At 26.5% G+C, this 18,929-nt stretch overlaps 1 protein-coding gene across 1 annotated transcript; it reads right to left on the reverse strand.

Annotated features, from left to right (window-relative positions):
• Positions 1-6,616: 6,616 nt before the first annotated feature.
• Nup107 (nuclear pore complex protein Nup107) lies at positions 6,617-16,789 on the reverse strand. The gene is made up of 7 exons (XM_011498743.1): positions 16,424-16,789; positions 15,819-16,294; positions 15,451-15,658; positions 11,220-12,073; positions 10,804-11,118; positions 7,041-7,295; positions 6,617-6,775 (listed from the first exon to the last, which is right to left on the reverse strand). The coding sequence occupies exons 1-7, from the start codon at positions 16,725-16,727 to the stop codon at positions 6,671-6,673; spliced, it is 2,517 nt and encodes an 838-aa protein (XP_011497045.1). The 5' UTR covers positions 16,728-16,789; the 3' UTR covers positions 6,617-6,670.
• Between the last annotated feature and the right edge of the window lie 2,140 nt (positions 16,790-18,929).

Genomic DNA, 18,929 nt, shown 5'->3' on the forward strand with positions numbered 1-18,929 from the left:
TTTCAAACAATAAATTAATACACAATGCATCAATGAGTAAGGCATTGAACCTGTTTAATATTTATATAAAATAAAAATTTAATAAGTTAAATAACTTATTAATTTATGTAATGTTTAAAAATCTGAAAGGCCGTAATATACATTTAACTATAAGTTATATAGTTGATTTCAAACAATAATTCCATCAAGAAAATATCAATACAAGACAATAAGTTATCTAGAAAATATTGTTTGTTTTAAAAATGATGTCTATAAATATTTTTTTAAAAAAGAGACGGGCAGATTTAAGATAATATTCTTACTCTACTAATTTTCAATGTTAGAAGATCTAAAAGAAATTCATTTTTAAAAATTGTAAAATACGCATACAATTATTTACTAGAAGATTAAATTTTATCAATATTAAATAAAATTTAATTTATAAACATTTATAAACAAATTATCTATCAGAGTAATTTTAAGAATAAAATAACTTATAATAATAAAATTCTATATTTTAGTTAAATAATTGTAGTAAACTATATAAAATCTTACATTTTTAAATAATAATTTTCATATTAAGAGTAGACTTTTTTAAAATTTTGAAAATATTTTTACTACAATTTGAATTATACTATAATTATAGGTAATTATAAACTATATGCAATATTCAAATAATTGTTTTACTTTTTTAGGATTATATAGCAATAATAATGCCGCCATAAATGAATTGAACTTAAAAAAAAAAAAATATTTAATATATTAATTACCAGTATTAATGATGAATTACTTATATATCTATGCATACGCAAATGTTGCCATAGTTTTAGAAAAAATTAAATTAGTGTGGAAACTAAAAGTCGTAATAATTTTTAATAAATTTAAAATAAATTAAAAATAAATTTAAAATTAAGCTTGAGAAAATAATAAATAATGTACTTCGTATTCTGCACGATTAGTGTTGTTTTAAAACTTTAAAATCGTATTTGAACTGTTACAAATTCATTATGTTTTAACTTTTTCAAAATTTAGAAAATAATTGAATGCAAATTTATAGGAAAACATACTGACATAAAATTTGAATGTTTAGAAAATCAATGAGATATATTGATGAACATGGAAAACATAAGTAAAATCATTGAAATATTAAACTTCTATTCATTAAAAAAATATGTGTAATTCTATAGATAAATATATTTAAATAACTTACTTAATATTACTATAATATACAATATTATATACTATTAATATTATTAATAATAACATTAAACAACATTTAATTTTTTCTATGTTTCAATTAATTGAAATCTATTACATATTTCACTATATAATACAAATATGTTATGAATTTTTAAATTTACAATTTTTTTTTCAATTATATGAATTTATCCTTTGAATAAAATTAAATTAAATAAAATTAATTTTTTAATATTAAATAATTAGTATGTAATTACAATAATTCATATAAATATTATATAAAGTTCTGATATTTTTCTTGTAAATTTTTTAAATATATATTTATCAATTAAATATAATTAATAAAATTTGTTAGAAAATTATTATTTTTTGTATAGCATAGTATTTAATATTCAACGCAGTTTTAATTATATTAAAAACAACGATTATTCTTTATCCAGATGTTAATTAATATATAATTATTGTTTAATATGTTAAAATTTATTCAGATATTGACATATGTATTATATAATAGTACGTATACTGATAGAAAACTTATTCTTTTGCGGTCTTCATCTAATATCAATAATAGTACGAAAATAATTTATAATAATATTATTAATAATGACAATTAATGATCAATATATATATATATATATATATATATATATATATATATATATATATATATATATATATATATAAAAGGAGAGAGTAATAAAGATAATAAGAAAAAAGAGAATTGTAATAAATGCAATAGATAGAATTAATTTTTTTAATCGTTGTATTGAACAAGAATGGTGCACTTGCAATATTATTTTTTCTGTACATTTCTGCATAACATGATATTGCTGTATAGTTCATAGATGTAATGTGAAAAAAGAAATATAAACCGAGATTTATAAGTAGTCTTAATTTTAATGTCATTAGTTGGTTACAACATTCTTTACATATTCGTTTCTTTTTAATTGTTTAAGTGTGAAACTCAAATTATGAAAAATTCTTTGTGAATTTATTATTTAATATTATTTAATAATAAATTTTAAAAGTACATAAATTATTAACTTCTAATATCATTCTGTATATTTCTTTAAGTAATCTATGACTGTATTAAAATAAAACCGTTTACTTAATAATAGATACGTGAATATTTAATACATTCCAATAAGATTTTATCCCTTTAATAATCTTTCCTTAATAATATATAATTATTATTATAATGTAACAATTATGTGTATATATATTTCGAATTATGTACATGTAAATGCATGTGATTATAGGTCTGGGATCAGACTTAAAAAGCCTCTCGATGATGTTAGGTAGGGGTGATTCCCAGCAAATGGATATGGCAGATGCAATTATTCAATTCAACACACGGTGTGTCTTGGTTTCTCCTTTTATTAAATACAGTAATATGATTATAATTAATGGCTATAGAATTAGATGAATGTTAATTATGATTGATTTTAAGTCAGTGAAGTTTCTTCAGTGATTTTACGTGCTGATGTTGGCTAAAATAAAACAAAAAATTTATATAACATGCTTTAGAAGGTATGGAATAAGAAATATTGATAAATGTAAATCAGTGCGTAAAAGAAATTATTACATAATATATTTTAAATTTAACTTAGAATTGGAAATACTATAAATTGTTTTTAAATTTATTTTTTGATTTGTAAAAATAAGAAATAAAGAATTTATAAATTTTTAATATTTATCAAATAATACTTTAATTGTGATATTCATAAATTTTGAATTTTTTATAGCTATTGAAAAACGTTTTGAATTGAATTTGTATATATTTGCAATAAATTTTAACATTTAACTTAATTATCATAGTACAATTCAGTTCGGTAACTGGGCATATTTCAGCCTATTTTTCAGCCTATGCTCATGTTCCCAGTGCAGTAGAACTTAATGGGTTTATTGCCGGGAGAACCCCAAAGTAAATTTAGAACGAATATCAGATATGCGTAAAGCATCGAGTACAAAACTAAATTCACTGCAAGCCGAAAACCCGCACGTACAACAACCTGCAACGACCATACACGCGCACTCGGCCTTTAAGACAATGCTTGCATTGTTTTTGGCTATGCCACATCTGGTCGATCACATTGGAAAATTGACCACGCCCAAGAGGACCCTTCGTCTAGCCAAGTCCCAGAGAAGGATGAGGCAACCAAGGACAGGTGACCAATGGTAAAGGCTCGCCACTTTCCGACACTTTCCCAATTAGCAAATTCGGAACTGAGCCCGAAAGGAAGTAGAAATGAAGGCGTACATAATCTATTGTGCTGCCCAAGATCAACCTCTGATTGGTTAATTAATAAAAGAAGAAGGAGTCCTAAGTGGAACAGGACCAGTGAACCATTTAAGAAAGGACAACGTAATGTACCATTTTTATTCTTTTCTATCATTTCATATAAATTGAAGGATAAGTCACGACTTACTCTCACGGAGTAGGACCAGTGAGACAAGTCGTTCAGCTGATCTAATAGAAGTTCTTTCTACGAATCTCATCAAGACTAGATTGCATAGGACCAGACCACTTGTAATCTCACTTGGAGACAAGGAAAGAACTTAAGAGCTGCAATTATCTTCACATCAAGCCAACAAAGAGAGACCGGAAAATTCATGATACCCTGCAGGTAAGTCCTTACCGCTAGTACTGATTCTTCATCTCTCGGCTTTACCTAGAAAACGGACGGATAAAGGTCCGAACACCGAAGCTTTCCAGACTTACTCTAAAAACAAGACCAGCTATAGACGCCACAGTGGCTTTTCAATTCCTCCAACGATAAGTTGTTCCCGCCACAGGTGGCGCACTGCTTCGCATAACCTCTATATAGGCTCTTATACGACCCATTATTTAGAGGCAACTGCACACGTGTTCAGTTAAAATACAATAATATTGTAGTGTTCGATCAGAGTACTAAAATAACCATAACCTCAAAAGTGATAATATTCAATAGATTATAACCTATTTCTTTTTATAAAATATCATAATCTCACCAGTTATATGCAGAGAATAAGAAATTGATATCCTCTAGTTCTCCAATAAACAGATATAAATCAACGCCACAAGATTATTAAGAAATATAAAGGTCAATTGTAATTTCACCATGGTTAATGATTCCAACTTGGAAATAATTGAAATCAATGGAATAAACAGCAATAATAAAGATATGTGTTAGTTATTGAATCCGTACATTAACCCTTTACTTGCCCAGCAATCCCACACAACATCTAGTGGTTTTTTGTTTTAAGTTGATTTTGCACGTTTGGCTGACAAGTCAGATTTGTGGAATTATTTTTTTAACAATATGCATTATTTTATTTTCAAACTATAAAATATATCTAATTAGTTTTAAAATAAATACAATAAATATAAATCTAAATATGCTTATTCATTCATACATTTATAGATGAACACAATTAGAGCATAAAGTTATTGTTTAAAATAATCTAGTTAGCAAGTATTCAGTCTTTTTATAAAAAATCTAAAATTATATATAGTTAAATATAATCAAAGTCCCTATTGATGCACTAGTCCCTTATGGATGAATAGCATGACTCACTGCGTCAATAACTGAATATCTATTAGTTCGTCTCGTGGTGTGCTTGCCTTTAATATCCACGCGACAACTTTGTCAGCTGACAACATTGGAGACGATTATGGTTCTAGGAACAATGGATGCAACTGTAGTGCGAGAAACAGTTGAAGTGATGCACCTGTATCATTTCGGATGTACCGGCTTTTCCTAGAAATTATAACCATTGAAAATTTCCCCGAAATGATAACCGTTGGAGTTTTCCCAGAAAGGATAATATTCCAGAGACTCTTGGAATCTCAAACAATTTCAATTATCTATGTAGAATTGTAAATAAATGCATGGAACAAAAAATTATATTATAGTTCTAAAACAGTGGATAAATACCAAATTGAATCAATTTTAATCCATTACACAAAAATATTCAAATTTTTATTATATTTATTTTAACTGATTAAATTAAATTTAAATTTTTTATAAGCACCGTATTTTGTATTTTCTTTTAATGAAAAGTTTTATAAAGTTATAAGTTTTCAAGTAATTAATTTCAATTGAACAAATGTTTATATAAATACTTGTTCATTTAAATCATTAAAAAATATACATTTAACAAAATTCCAATCTAATCATATATTGAAAAGTAAATTTTATAGTCATTCTAGCTCATTAATATATAAAAAAGTACCCCAAAAATATACGTTGAAACAGATATTTTTAATATCCATGCAAGTTTTGAGGACAAATTTTATTCGGTTTGTCTGGGATCAGACTGAAAACCTCCTATTGATGTTGGGTGCAGGTGTTACTGGCAAGTGAAAGGGGCAATACAATTATTCAATTCTACGCAGTGTTTCTTGGCTTTCCTTTATTAAATACAATAATATAATAAATAGCTAATGGTTATAAAATGTATGAATGATGGTGTGAGCAAATAATTTGGGGAATGCTGCTGAGGAGAGTGTGTGTACTCTCCGTGATGTGAGGCGTGACTCCTTCTGAGAAGTGCCGCTATAGTAGTATGCGAGAGCCGCCGCTGTCGTACTGAAGCTTTCTAAAGGAGACCGGTTCACTGCAGCCTTAGTTTCGGTGTGATCCGTTAATACATGTAGTAGTATAATTTCGATAATTTCACTCTCAATTATGTTTGCACTAGCGCGTTATTAGTTTAAGTTTAGTTAACGGATTCTGATGTGGCTTCAGTATTGAATTGTTAGATTATTACGTACGTGTATCGCTACAGTGAGTGATGACTGTAGAGAGATGCTTGAAGATGAATAGTGCGCCTGTTATAATGACTGCGAAATTGTTACTAGCACAGAGCGTTGCGCGTCAAGCCCTGCCATTAAATATTTTCGTAGTAGTTAGTGACGCCGGTAGCGATCCGGTGTCTGTTGCTATACCGATATTTGTCGTGACGTCAATAGGGTAGAGCCTTGGAAGGATCATCGGCATTACTTTTCGGAATTGTAACCGTATATTTGAGTTTTCAGTATAGAAAAATTTCTCGAATTCGCTGGCTTGTGTTAATAAACAAGCGGTCCGGGAACTTATATTTCTCCCACATCTGTATTCCGCTTTCAACTGCTTCAATCCGTAACACGGTTGATATCAATATATATTATAAATTAATATTGTATATGTATTTGTGTTAACAATAAATTATTATCAGACACATTTTTTATTTTTATGGAATCTCATTAATTTGGTGCCTAAAATAATTTTTTTTAATTTGAAATGTGCTCTACTGATTATAAAATATACGTTTATTCATTAACTTTAATAGATGAATACATTCATTGTTCAAATAATACATTACAATAAATATCAACTTCAGTTACAAATTATTTTCAATCAATTTTTCAATTTTTAATAGAATATTTTTTCATTATAACATATATATAATAATACAGTGCTAAAATTTTCTCTTTAAATAGTACATATATTAAGATAAAAACATCATGACATCATTTACATTGATAACCCCATGGATCTCTTTTTTGGTCCATTAATACGAGAGATGATTCACAAACTTTTCTAAAAATTTCACGTAATTTTTCTTTAGAATAAACCTGCAAAAAATGATTTTTTTATAATTATCCTTAAATAACATTAATTTTATTAAAAATAATTATTTCACATAAAAGAACCAAGTGATCATTTCTTTACAAATATTTAATATTTTTAGTTCTATTTCTATATATACAAATCGAATATTCGTGAACGAAATATAAAATAGAAATTAATAATACTTAATCTTATTTTTACATAAGTTGATTTAATAATTTAAAAGAATAAAATTACTTGTTCAATCGAAAGAAAAATTCGTGTACATACTTTGTATACTTGATATTGTTCTGAAATGAGAATATCTGCTATTTGTACACATTCATTGTGTTTATTCATTTCAGCCATAACATTATATAGCAGTAATACAATTTTTGGAATGCATAATTTTCTTAATTTTTCCAATTGATGATCTCTTAGCATTTCCTCTGCTGATAGTAGTTCATTATTAACATCATTAATTGAATCAACTAGCCAGCCACCATCAGGAAATAAAAGAACATTGAACAAAAGCTGTTTGACTGCCTACAATTTTTTACAATATTATTTTTTTTTATTTCAACAATATAAATATTTATTTATTAAAAATTTTAATTAAAAAACATCTGTTTTAAATAAAATATAAATATTATAAAATTAAAAATAATTAGTTGTTGCAAATAACAAAAAATTATAATTTTCAATAACTAAAATATTTCACGAGCGTAAATAGTCTTCAAAAATATTATAAAAGACAATACTTTTAATTAATAATTGTATATACAGAATTTAAATCAGCTAAAGGGGGAAATATTAAATTTAAAGATGATGTAGCTATGTCCACAATTGAGCCCAACAATAATTTATTGAATGTAGGTAAATATATTATTGTAAATGTGGATTTAAAGAGGATTCTTGAGAATTACTTGAATGAATCATAAAGATACATATTGATCAGTCTAAATATATGTCAATAATGTATTTCATATGTTAAAAAGAGGAAAAAATCGAATTACTTGTTATCTGAGATCAGACTAAAAAACCTCCCTTTGATGGTGGGTGGAGGTGTTGCTGGCAAGTGGAAGGGACAATGCAATTATTCAATACTACTTGCAATGTTTCTTGTCTTTCCTTTATTAAATATAATAATATAATAAAGAGTTAATGATCATAAAGTATACGAATGAAGGCGTGAATTAATAAAATAGGAAATAAAATAGGGGAAGTTTTTCAATTGGTTTACTTGCTGAGGAGAGTGTGCATACTCTCCGTGATGTAAGGAGTGCCTCCTTCCCTGCCGAGAAGTGGGTTGTAGTAGTATGCGTGAGAGCCGCCGATGTCATACCGAAACCGGCTAAGTGAGACTGGGTCGCTGCTGCTTTAGTGTCGGTGCGTAAGAGCTGCCGCTGTCTCACCGATGCTTTCTAAAGGGGACCGTTTGCTGCTGCCTTAGTCGTCTGTGTGATCCGTTAATATATGTAGTATGCTTTCGATAATTTCACTCTCGATTATGTTAGCACTAGCACATTATTCGTTTAAGCTTAATTAACAGATTCTGATAATGTGGCATCACTATTGTATTGTTAGATTGTTTACTGTTTGAGTATTACATACGTATATCGCTACAGTGAGTAATGATTGTAGAGAGAAGATTGAATAGTGAGCCCGTCGTGTTGACTGCGTAATTGTTATTAGACTGAGACTGACACTGAGCGCTGCTATAATACAATATATTATCACGCTAGTTCTTAAGCGCCGGTGTTTGTTGCTATGACGATATTGGTCGTGACGTCAATAGGGTATGGTCTGGAAGGTTCGTTGGCTATTGTTTTTTTAAACAACTGAATCGCGCGCTCATACCTCTTCCACTTTTTAATTCCGCTTTCAACTGTTTCAATCTGTACACACTTGTGCTATTATTCCTAATTATTTATAAATAACTTTCGATTGTTAATCAATTTCTTGGTACTCTACACAACAGATTTGATTGATTCATTATTTGATGAAATAATTTTTAGATTATATTAATATTTTTTACTATAATGTTGCTCTTTACGTCATTCGCCAGTTTAATCATGTATTATATTGAATTCCAGCATGAAGCATTGGACTGTTTTCAGTTTTATAACTTTATTTTCCCGTATATCATTTCGGTTCTGAATCATAAAGCGCTAACTTAAAAAATTTGCAAATTTATGGAGAAAATAATCCAAAATGTAGAAAATTCCTTTTGTTATATTCACAGAATTTGTTTTACTCTACATTTTAGGTATTTATTTATATGTGTTGGATGAAGTGGTTTCTTTATTTTGTATCGTCTGCGCATTATGATCTAGATTACATTAATTAGTTCACCGGAAGTTGAATTTTTGAGAGGCCAAGTCTCTTATTTTCTTCGTGATTGTGAATATATCAAACTTCAGCAGTCTCTATAAAAGTTTATCCAAAATATTAAAAATTTTTTATGCCACTGGAATATTAAACACATTTAAACTTATAAAATCAAATCCTTCTATTTTTTTCCTTTTTTACTAGACTGATATAACCATTTTCTAATATCTTTAATAGTTTTTAATAAAAAAATACAATAAATCTACGATTTTACTAATCGGTATATAATATATAATAGATATAACCAATTTCTAACATCTTTAATAGTTTTTAATAGAAAAATACAATAAATCTACGGTTTTACTAATCGTTATCATATTTTAAATTTCTTCAAGTAAATCATATTTAAAATAGTAAACGATATCCAAAGTTTTCTTCTTCAGCATCGAAAATGGAATTAATAATCTGTTGCTATTTTTTCAATTACTTTGGTATTTATTAATTGGCTAATTTGCCCTGTTGTAGTATTTTTTATTTATTAGTGAATATCCTGAAACATCTTTCTTACACTATGGGTCATTTTTTCCTGAACTGACCCCATATAAACTGAAGACTTAAAGGAATTATAGTGACGATTTTGAGAACTTGTATAACTATAAATAAGGCATCTTAAACTCTCAAGTTTTGCTATTTATTAATTAGTACAAAATAACTTGAAGGTCAATGTTACGATACATTAATAAAGGATAAAAAATAATATTAATAAAATAAAGGATTCAAAGTAAAAGAGTGAAGAATTTAACATGATTTGACCATTTCATTTGATCCCAAAGTCAACTATTCTCTCTAAATAACATAACTAAGTAACTTACATCTAACTTTCTATCCAATTCTATAAGTAACTTTCGATCTAACTTACAATATTATATCTGCAAATGAAATGATTTAACCTTCTATCATCAATCTTATCCATGATGTTACTGTGATAAGATTTATAAATTTCTTTGCAATTATCAATACATTTCATCTGCAATGCATGTTAAAAAATGTTTTCTTAACTATTCTTGCTGTGCACTTATATAACCTATTTTAAAAAATTTGGTCATTTGGTTTTAAAAATTGGTTTTTGAACGTTAAGAAAATATTGATCTACTTTAATATTTTGTGTTTATTTTAATTCATATTTTTAGAATTTTCTCATCTTCATAGATTGTTCTTTCTTTTTTTTATATCTATGACATTTTTAAAGCCAAGATCCATATTTATAACTTTTTATCTAACCAGATATATTTGTAGGCAACATAAACATTTTAAATTCAATTTAAATTATAGCAAACGTAGAAAACCATCTCAAAGTATATCTAACTACAATAATAATGTCACAAAACAACAAAAATAATAATAGTAAGACTATAGACGAATTTATAGATGTTCAATAAATTAGAAGTTTTTAAAAATGCATTTCACAAATAATGTATAAAACTATATTCGCGATACTGTACACTACAAAATTAGTGATTTAATGCGTCAATTTAATGTAATTAGATGACTGGTTTCAGCAAATAATTAAATTTGTAGACTACAGTTACAGATTAGTATTATATATTATTATCTTGAGTAGAAAAAACGAAAAAGGAAACATAAACTATATAAAGAATAGTAAAAATTATTTTACTCTAATGGTTTGATATATTTTATTATAGTTCTTTGAATATTAACCTACTTTTGTATGATGTTGCATTACAGTTTTCCATCGTTCTAATTCAATACTGTATTGGGAATGCTTATGTTCATAAGCTACTTTTTCAGTAAATGAAGCATAAGATAGTAAATCTTCTACAGGAGTTGGCTTACTATGATGGAAGTGAATAAACCATTCGGAAAATCCTTCCTGTGCATATAAATATGATTTATAGCATAAGTATTCACGAATTGAACAAGATGTTCTTTTAGGCAGAATACTTGACATTAAATTTTCTATTGTCTTTTGAAAGTCAGGAAATTCCATCATTATTGTTTCAATTGTATCTACTGGTATCTAAAATATAAATAACAAAAAATCTATAGATAAACAATAATTGTAATAAATACATTAAAATTATGATACATATTAAAATATAAAATAATATAATAATGAACCTTATTAAAGGCTTTTCTTGCAGCATCTAATTTTTCATTCATTAAAAAATATCTTATTAAGGCATTAGTTTGCCACAATGCTTCTTCTCGTTGACTAGCATAAAATGTTAACCAATCCAAAGCATTTATTTTTTCTAAATCAGCATTTGTTAACTCTCCTTTTAAATCATGAGTATATAATTCTATATCCTTTCGTCGGATATTTTGAACGACTAATGTAGTAATTGCCTCTATATTTAGATTTACATCTTCAGCTGCATTAAGGCATTTTTTACGTTCTTCATAATCACTAATTTTTTCTAGAAACTTAGCATAATTTGTTATTTGCATCTCTTTGGGTAATGTAGATGTATAAAAGGCAATTAGAATTGGATCACCGAATTCTATAAGAACTTTAACATATTCGAGTAAAACTTTATCTGCAATTTGTTTATTTAAATTCTTTCCGATTTGTTTTAAAAATAATACTAAATGTGCCAAAAATCTAAGAAATTGTGAATCACATGTTTTTTTATCAATTATACTTTCTATTTCATCCATTAAAGTTGCAACTTCATCTAGTATCAAATATTTTTGAATTCGGTGTGCTGGGTCACTAGCTTGAGCAGAAATTACTATATTATTTGATGCTTCCAATTCATCAAAAATATCATCTAGGGTATTTTCACCTTTCCAATATTCATCGGGTAAAGCTATATAAGTTTTCGGCATAAAACCTCTTACCTCTGCTTCTACTTTTATATCAAGAAGAGTTTTCATATATGCCCAAAGACCATCTTGCCATGAGTTAGCTATAGTTAATAATTGATTGACATTACCACAAAGACTAGAATAAATAGCTCGATAATACTGACCTGAATTAAGGTATAAAAATATCTGTTAATGAAATGCATATATTATTATTGTTATATTTATTAATATATATTTAATTATACTTAATAAAGCAAACAGTAACATAGTAAAATATTGCAACCAAGATTTGACATTTTCAAACACTGAACTTCGCATAATCACTAGTCATACATAAAATCATTTCCAGTTTTAGGTAATTGACATACGATTTTGACTTAGACCGATGCATCAATATTCGTATTATGTACAATTTTTGTACACAATTCGTCATAAAAACTTATATAAATATATATCTCGGTAAGACTCTAATTATAGACACTTGAAGATAGTAATTCAGTAGATACGATATCGAACATCATCACATGTTCTACCTTTCAGGTTCATTTTTATAGATCAATTGTAAAATAAGATAAAATATCAATGTTTCGGTCAAAGATATTCAGTTCAACGTACTCATCAAGTCTTTGATTAAATATATTTAACATACTACAATTGGGAAGAATGTACCAATAGAACAGTATTCCGTAATTACAAACGAATACCAAGTAGACAAAAACATCATGTCTCTTCTTCCCGAAATTGTTAAATAAAAGTTTCAAACAAGAGCACGGACTTGAAAAATGATCTAAAATACTCAAGAAACTACTCAATGTCATTAATCTTCTAATTTTTGTTCATATAGCATTTCGGTTAATCAGATACCAAGATTTGTTAACTATTAACAACTTTTATACATTGTATTTTCAATTAAAAAATAGAAAATCTATATACATCATACTTGAAAACCAACTTTATTGTTAAACAGTAAAACAGAGAAATTAAATACCAGACTGATTACCAGAAATCCATCAAAAATTAAAAATTCGAATTTAATAATGGATGGATTCGTCTAATCCATTTAATGTAAAATAAGAAAAATAGTATTTTTTTTCATGATTACATCACATTATCTTTAGCATCGATATGGTAGAGCATTTACAACTAAATCTTTAAATCTTTGACTGCTTCAAAGATTTATTAGTCAAACTCTAATTTTGAAAAAGTTTGATTTCATTAAATACAAAATCCACAAATGAAATGCGCTCCATTACAGTAATTATGAACAACCATTTTTTGTATAAAAGAAATCAATGTGGTCATGCGACTATCAGCTGCAAGATTAGTAACAGGTAACAGGTAACGCAATTTTTTAATAATTTCTTTCTTATTAAATATATATTTAATATTTAAAAAATATACATAATTTCAGGTATTCTTATATTTTCTATTAAATTATTCCTTATTAATATTTTTATTTGTAATTAAATAAATGTTAATCCTAATATTTTATATTTATAAGCTTTGCAAATATGTAATTAAATTATACCATAAAACTATATTTCAAGTATATTTTCTTCTTTAAATACTATATACAATCAGTGTCATTGATACAGCAAGCATGCACCTGTACCCATGCATACATACTTCAAAGAGCTCATTTGATTTTGTGCTGAGGAAACAATAGGTATTTTTTTGTTCATAAATCTATCACTACATTCATTGATTCCAAGCATCAACTAAAAATCTCTTCTTTTTTCTAAATCAAGTTGTAATATTATTATTTTAAAACAATTAAAAAAATCTGTTACAGTAACTCTCAAAACATGTGATATTATTTAATGTATCTTCAAAAATTATTATACACTAAAATTCTATTTTATATTTAAAATTTTAAAATGTGAATTATCAATTTCACATGATATTTATAACTTAAACAAAATGATGTTAATTGGCATATAACTTAAAAACGAGAAAAATAATAATGATCAGAACAGTTAGAAAAAACAATATTTCTTTAAAAGTTAATTTATCTTATGCATTATTTAAGTTTAAAAATCATTTTATAATACTTTTATCATCAAAAAAATAATTATACATTTAATTATCTAATTTGATCTGATTTTGTATACATTTAATTTTATTGTAAACAAAAAAAATATGAAATATAAATAACAAATAGAGTACTGTTATGGATTACAGCAATTTTACGCGGTATACAAAGTGGGAGAGGTAAAAACACCTGTGCTTAGTTAGAAACATTTGCGCTCCGAGTCATAAACACAATTCTGCGAAATCGGGAAACCTCACTACACAAAATATTCGAATATTACATTACAATTCCGACTAACAAGGGCCGACGAACTCCCCAAGGCTAGACTCTAGTGACGTCATTCTAACAATCAGCATGACAAGAGGGATCCAGTAATCACGGGAATCGCAAGCTTGTCCTAGGATATTTAAGGAGACGCGCTTGATGCTCTCGTCTCTTACTAGTTCAATCAAGCACTCATCAAAACCGGATCGCCATTCTACAGATCGACTCCAGCTCAACGTATGTCAAGCTCATTCGGCCATCCAACGCTGCAGATCGACTCCAGCTCAACGGAAGCCAAGCTCACTCGGCCTACCAACGCTGCAGAGATCGACTCCAGCTCAACGGAAGCCAAGCTCATTCGGCTTACCAATGCTACTACAGAGATCGATTCCAATACGTACGTAACGCTTTACACACGTGCCTACATACCATCAATGCAACTGAGATCGACCCCAACACACGTCCTTACGGCTCAATAATAGACGGCTCCCGTCAACTAAGTAAGCAGCAATACTAATATACCAATACCGCCAACCACCTATATCACGATATACAATACGAGGAAACCTCCCGCCCGTCAAGCAGTGACGTCACACGGATATCCTCTCACCACCAGACCGCTACAGCGCTCATCCTACGCCAGCGGCTAAGGCGGCACCATCGCTGCCCCTACTAGCGCGAGTCTCCCACTACCACTACGAATTCATAAGGAATAGGAGAATCAAGCTCCAAGCTATCAAGAATACACTTACAGAATTTTTGTCGCTAATATTAATTGAAGAAACTCATCCATTCATGTGTCATACATTCATTGACATACATAGATCACTGACTATTTATTATATTCATTATATTCAATAAAAGGAAAGACACTACATTCAAAAGGCAGTGTTGAATTATTGCATTGCCCCTTCCACTTGCCAGCAAGCCTCCATCCACCATCACAGGGAGGCTTTTAGTCTGATCCCAGACAAGTACGAATTAAAAAATATTACAAAATTTTTCAATTTTTCTAGAACATAACTAATAAAATGAACTAATGAAAGAAAAAATTAAATCACATTTCGATTTTATTAAATCATATACCATAATTATTAAATATTTTTATCAAACTCATAATAAATTATAATAGTTCAATTTTTAAATCATATGTACGTTTACTTTTATAAAATCATAAAAAAAATTTAATAATAAAAATGTAAATAGATACTATGAAGCAAATTTATAAAATTAAATAAATCTTACCAACTCGTACATCATTAGAAAGTTCCCAAGCACATAATTTCCATAAACTTCTGTTAGGATTGCCTTCGATTGGTAATTTTGTATCACTAAGAGGATTTATATAATTTGGATCATGGTAAGGTGTCCATCCGAGTAAACAAGCAGCACGCCATTGTTGGCCACAATGTATAGCTAAAGCTTGTGCTTTTTGTAATCTACCACAACGGACCTATAAAATTCAATAAGTAAAATTTATAATTTTAATGGTCTTGTTTATACATAAATTTAATTGTTTAATTTAATGTTAAAAACACCTGTAAAAATCTGAAAATACTAATTAAATATAATTTATCTCATAAACATAAATATAAAACAAAGTTTGAAAATACCTCTATAAGCATTCGTTTTTCTAATCTTGCATCATCTTCTCTATCTAAATCATGCAATGGTTTACCTTCTCTTATTGGAGCATCAGGGTCCATAGTTGAAATAATTGGTCTAGATGAAGCAAACGTAATTCCACTTTTAATATTTTGTAATTGATGTAAAGTATTTTCCCATGCTACAGTTTTATCTGTGAAATTTTCGATTAATGGTAATCTATCTGCTTGATCTAAAGCATTCTTTTCTAACCAATCAATAATAAGTTGGAATTCCCTTATTAATCTACTATTTTTATATAAAGCATCTATTACTTGCTTTTCTGATATATTTAAAATATTGTCCATTTCCATTTGCGAATGAAAATCTGTTGAATCTAAACGATTTTGATATAGGCAGTATATAAGTCTCCAAGTATTTCTTTCATTTTCTAAGCTTATTTCCTCTGTTGATAATTCAGAATTTTCTACTTTTGATTTAATTCCTACAAAAATGTATAAAATTTTTAATTTTTGTAAAATGCAAGAGATTTATTATTTTAGAATATTGTATGAATTATACGTATAAAACTATAATTAAAATTATATATATCTATAAATTTAAATATATAAACCTCTCATAAGATCTAAAGTTACAGTACAGCTATGAATAAAATTAGCTATAACTTCAAAAATTTGTACTTCTGATGTATGAGCTTGTACAATATTTAAAAATTCATAATGTAACTTAGAATATGCATCACGCCATGGCTTATCAGCTTTTAAAACAAGGCCAGTAGCAGTGCTATCTTCCATCATTTCTCTAAGCGTTAAATCACTTCGCTCTGAATTAGCCTTGATGTTTTTAATCTCATGAGAAGCAATTGTAATTGAAGGTATCGTGTCATTAAGATCTCTAATATATTGTGTTCTTTCCATTGTAATATTTTCTTGTGGTAAAGTCCTCTGAAGAAATATTTTTTTAGATATTCTAATTTTAATTTAGAATATTAGGATTTGTGTAATATAGTTATATAATTTGAATTAAAACAATTGATAAAAAAAATTACCATAAGCGAAAATAAATTTCGTATAACACTTTCAAATATATAAAATAAAAATTCTTTAATAACTAATACTAAAGAAGCATTTAACAAAATTTATTCAGCTAACTTTTTCAATTTTAATAGTTCTTCCAAAAACGATATCAAATTATTTATGTACTTAATTTGATCAAAATTTTATTTAACTTTAGGATAATTAACAATTAAAAAAAAAACTAAATCAATAAATTATTTATATAAAATATTTATTAAAAAATAAAAGAATTCAGATTCGATTACACAAAAATTTAAAAGAATTGAGTATTTAATAATAAAAAGGGAATTCGGAAAGTAAATATAATTAACTAAGGGAACGAAAGAGTAGAGTATATTTTTTTAATTTATGTGGTTAATGTCACTCACTAAAAAATTTAATGTTTCTGAACAGACGTGGTTTTTCAATGGAAATGAAAGAATATTAAATTAAAATGTTGAAAAAATTAATTTAAAAAGTATTTATTAAAATTTAAAATACTGTTATTAAAATCTAAATAATCATAAATAAAATATAAATTAATAAAAAAATTTAAATATATAAATTTAATTTGATTCAATAACTATATAAAAAGATATTTTTATAATATAAATAAAACTATTATAAAATAAAGCCACATGTAAATTATCTGAAAAAAATTAAATATAAAATTGACTACTGTCCATAATTAAAATAATATTTAATAATTTTTAGTTACATAATATAAAAATATATTACGAACTTTAGGTAAAATTGATTAGAATTAGTTTGAAAAGTCAATAATGAAATATGTCATTTAAATACGGATGCTTAAAACTGCCGTACTGTCTATACACTAACTAGATATAAATTTAAAATATGCAAAGAATCGAATTATATCTGGTGTAAGATTTTAATTAATGCTGTAATAAATCCCCAAAATAATCTAATAATTTTAATTGGACAATTAATTTTATTATTTATTACTATTAATATATTAAAAATAAAATATTGTTTTTCCAATTTCTAAAATACATTCTTTTATTATTTTATTTTAAAAATATATTCTGTAAGGAAAATAAGTAATAAGCTTTGTGTTGTAAATATTCTGTTATATATACAAAAGTAATACGTGTTAATAATCTTTCTGTAACCATATGAACGTACATTATAATATATTTTTGATATTTACAGATGAAAATATATTTAAAATAATTTATTCATTATGTCCTTATAATTATACATAGAATAATATTATACTAGTTACATATATACTTGAATATTTTTTATTACAAATTAAAAATAATCAACTTTTATTACAACTTTTATTACATATAAACAATTATTACAACATTACAATATTACATATTCTTATTCATTAGAAATTACATTATAACTATATTAAAAACTGTGGTTTCTAGATATTAACATTTATTAGAAATATTTATAATGTTTATTGTAAAGTCATAATGTTTATTTTTTAAATAATTTAACAACTGTAAGAAGATAGATAATAGTTGAACTATCTTCAGAAGTTCTTAATGAAGTTTTATATCTGAATAAATAAATAATGATGTACTAACATAAAAAAATACAATAATTATTTCCTTCATTGTTTTCATTAGTAATTTTGCTGACTCAATTATATTGAAATTAGCGATAACTTCTTTGAAATATATAATTTTTCAAAAAATATATATATTTTGTTTTAATCAATAATAATTAATTATGATGCATTAAGAATTCGCAGTTTGTCGCGAGTTTTACTTAGTTTATGCAACTATATTCACTATATGTATTACTGGTTTCAGTTGAAAGCTTTACATTTTTATCATAACGTTCTGTTCTTAAATATTATATTTCTTTTTAAATCAACAAAAATAATTATTTACATTTTTATTTCATATGTTTAATTGAAATTTCTACTTACTACACTATATCTCTATAAAATTTGTTGCTACAATTTATTATATTTATAGATTTAGTTTTATATTGACATTCATATTAACAACCACTTTCAATATTTGATGATTACTCTTTTATATAGTATATTACGTCAGAAGTTGCAAATTAAAAAAGTATTCA

Source organism: Ceratosolen solmsi, unplaced genomic scaffold (assembly GCF_000503995.2).
Source record: "Ceratosolen solmsi marchali unplaced genomic scaffold, CerSol_1.0 scaffold30, whole genome shotgun sequence".
NCBI lineage: Eukaryota > Metazoa > Arthropoda > Insecta > Hymenoptera > Agaonidae > Ceratosolen > Ceratosolen solmsi.

Excerpts from the sequence above, each read along its gene's own strand:
- Nup107 (XM_011498743.1), bottom strand. The coding sequence starts at position 16,727 with ATGGAAAGAACACAATATATTAGAGATCTTAATGACACGATACCTTCA. Across the intron at positions 15,659-15,818 it reads AAAAACGAATGCTTATAGAG|GTCCGTTGTGGTAGATTACA; the intron begins GTATTTTCAAAC and ends TGAATTTTATAG. Across the intron at positions 6,776-7,040 it reads AACAATATCAAGTATACAAA|GTTTATTCTAAAGAAAAATT; the intron begins GTATGTACACGA and ends CATTTTTTGCAG.